This window comes from Acanthisitta chloris, unplaced genomic scaffold (genome assembly GCF_000695815.1).
Source record: "Acanthisitta chloris isolate BGI_N310 unplaced genomic scaffold, ASM69581v1 scaffold4339, whole genome shotgun sequence".
NCBI classification, from domain to species: Eukaryota; Metazoa; Chordata; class Aves; order Passeriformes; family Acanthisittidae; genus Acanthisitta; species Acanthisitta chloris.
The window spans coordinates 35,538-38,150 of record NW_008691824.1 but is presented as its reverse complement, the minus strand read 5'-3'; the positions used below and the strand labels follow the sequence as shown (position 1 = coordinate 38,150).

At 37.5% G+C, this 2,613-nt stretch overlaps 1 protein-coding gene across 1 annotated transcript in view; it reads left to right on the top strand.

Moving 5' to 3' along the window:
* NUCB2 (nucleobindin 2) overlaps positions 1-2,613 on the top strand; it is a 19,285-nt gene that overhangs the window by 5,844 nt on the left and 10,828 nt on the right. The window contains exons 4-5 of the mRNA XM_009082371.1: positions 278-381; positions 1,998-2,183. Of these exons, the coding sequence (XP_009080619.1) occupies positions 278-381; positions 1,998-2,183 (290 nt within the window). The remainder of the gene's footprint in view (positions 1-277; positions 382-1,997; positions 2,184-2,613) is intronic.

The window sequence follows — 2,613 nt, the reverse complement described above, 5'->3', positions numbered from 1 at the left end:
AACCAAAAGCCTTGATTTGTACATGTGATATTGTATGCAAGGCAGCACTGACACATCAGAAATAATGTAGTGCAAATTGCCATCAGGTTTGCTGATCTCGTTCAGGAAAAGCAACTTTAGAAATGTTGCTATAGTTTCCTCCAATAGTGGAAAAGTTATCCAGTGTCAGGGAACCTCAGGTTACTTACAAGGCAGAAGCTCCCACATGAACGACTTAAAGTTAATGATCTCTCTTGATATTAGACTTATGTTTTACATGTGTACCTTGTTCTTTCAGACACTGGCATAGACCATCAGGCTCTCCTGAAGCAGTTTGAGCACCTGAACCATCAGAACCCTGACACCTTTGAACCTAAAGACTTAGATATGCTGATCAAAGCAGTGAGTGCCCAATATGAACTACTATGAGGGGGTTGGGTATTAATTATTAGGCTTTTTTCCTCAGGTAAAGGCAAAACCTTTCCCATATACCACATTTTATAAACAACATGCAGTTTTCATTTTTAAAGTCAGTTGTCTCCGTTGCAGTCTTGAAAACTGTTGTGAGTGTGTGTTATACTAAAAAGCCCATAAATTTTGGGGTAGCTTATTAACAGGACTTGCATTCACATGCCAGTACAAGCAACTTCAGGAATAAAACACACTTTTCTGGGAGCCTTTAAATTAAACACAGTTTAGGTAGGGGTATCATTTTCTTAAGTGTATGTTCTGATTTCTATTTTGGAAAGACATAAATCCCTAACCTAGACATGAATTTTGGGATCTGTTCTATATATGTCTACCTGCAAAACCACAGCAGAGTAGAATTTAAGATACCAATATTAGAAATTGTTTATGCTGGGCATGGCATTGTGTGTCTGTTTAGCAGATTCAGTATCAGTCACAGGGGTGTGGGGTTTTTTCAGTGCCTGTTTATTAAAGGGGATGCAGTTAAGCTAAGCATGGCATGGTTTTTTTTCGGCTGCTAGAGAAAAATACACTTCCTAGGGGGAAAAAATGACTTTCATCTCAGCTATGCTTTTGAGAGCACTGCATGTCTGACATGAGAATTTTACAGTTTTGTTGTTTTCAAAATAAAATTGAAACATAGGATATGTTTCCAGCTTCTAATTTTTGTGGATTTTTTTTTTTTTTCCCTTGGAAAAATTTATCTCCATCTTCTGTAAAATTAGTTTTATAGACGTATTTTTTCCTTGACATTTCTGAATGTCATTTCTGGGAAAATTCTGGTTGGCTAGGAGAAACATATCCTCAACAGGGCAGTTCTTTCTTTTATTATATATTTTACTGGTTTGTCTTCTCATTTCTCAGCCAAGATGTTGATGGTGTAATGGGCATTTTAGGGGGTCTTTGCTTTGGAATTGTTTTTTAAAAGGTACAGTGAATTTAAACACTACAGTGGAAATAACAGGGAGACAATGTCAGATGTAAACATGTTATTTTGAAAAGCACTACCAAAACATCCTTTAATACCCTGGCCTGTGAAAATGACACATCTTTAAGCTCTATATAAGTTCTGGTCAGAAATTCTCCCCTTACATACTTTGTCTTGATATAATTGGGTGGGTTTTTTATTTAATCTCTACTGAGCTACTGCAAAATAACTTCCATTATTAAGGCACTTTTTCCAGTAAACTGTAGGATAAGCTACAGTATTCAGTATTCTGAAATAATCAAGGAGTTAATGGTACTGTTAGGATGACACTTCATTACCTTGAGTTAATTTATTACTAATTGATGAGAAACGACACATTGATGCCTTCTTACAGTACTGTGTAATTACAAAAATTGTCTAGCAGTGAACCCTGGCAGATTAATTTCTGTGAAAATAACAAGGAGAGGAGAGATGTTCTTGCATCACTGTCATGTGAAAGGAACCCCCCAACTAGTCTAGCCCCTGTTTAAAAGGAGAACGACAATATAGCCAGCCTTGCCCATGGATCTGAACAATAGTGTTTTAATGTTACATAATTGTGTGCATATATCTGTATTTTTAGGCTACAAGTGACCTGGAAAACTATGATAAGACTCGCCATGAGGAGTTCAAGAAATATGAGATGATGAAGGAACATGAGAGGAGAGAGTATTTAAAAACACTGGATGAAGAGAAGAGGAAGCGAGAAGAATCCAAATTTGAGGAGATGAAGAAAAAACATGGAGATCATCCTAAAGTTCACCATCCTGTAAGGCCACAGCCTGTTCTTACCTGACTGAGTGGAAGCTTTCCTTGCCAGAGAGACAAAGCTAATACAGAGAAGGGTGTATCTTGTTTGTTCTCAGTACTTGCCACATCTCATTGGCATGGGAGCAGAATGTGGGAACAATGCTGAGAGCATTACAGAATCCATTGTACAAACCCCCATTTTTATCTATACAGATAGGCTATTTGCTGGCAGAATTCTTATTTACAAGGATGCTGAAACTCATGAGGAAGAAGCTAAAACAGTATTCAAAACTGTAGGGATGCCTTCATGGTATGCCTGGCCTGCAAGGAGCTGCTTCACAGTACCATTTGCTCTGGAAAAGGCAAATTAATTTAAATTCCTTCAGCTGTTGTTTCTAGATGAGGCTGTATGACCATGATTCATTATTACAGGTGCTCTTGTCCATAGA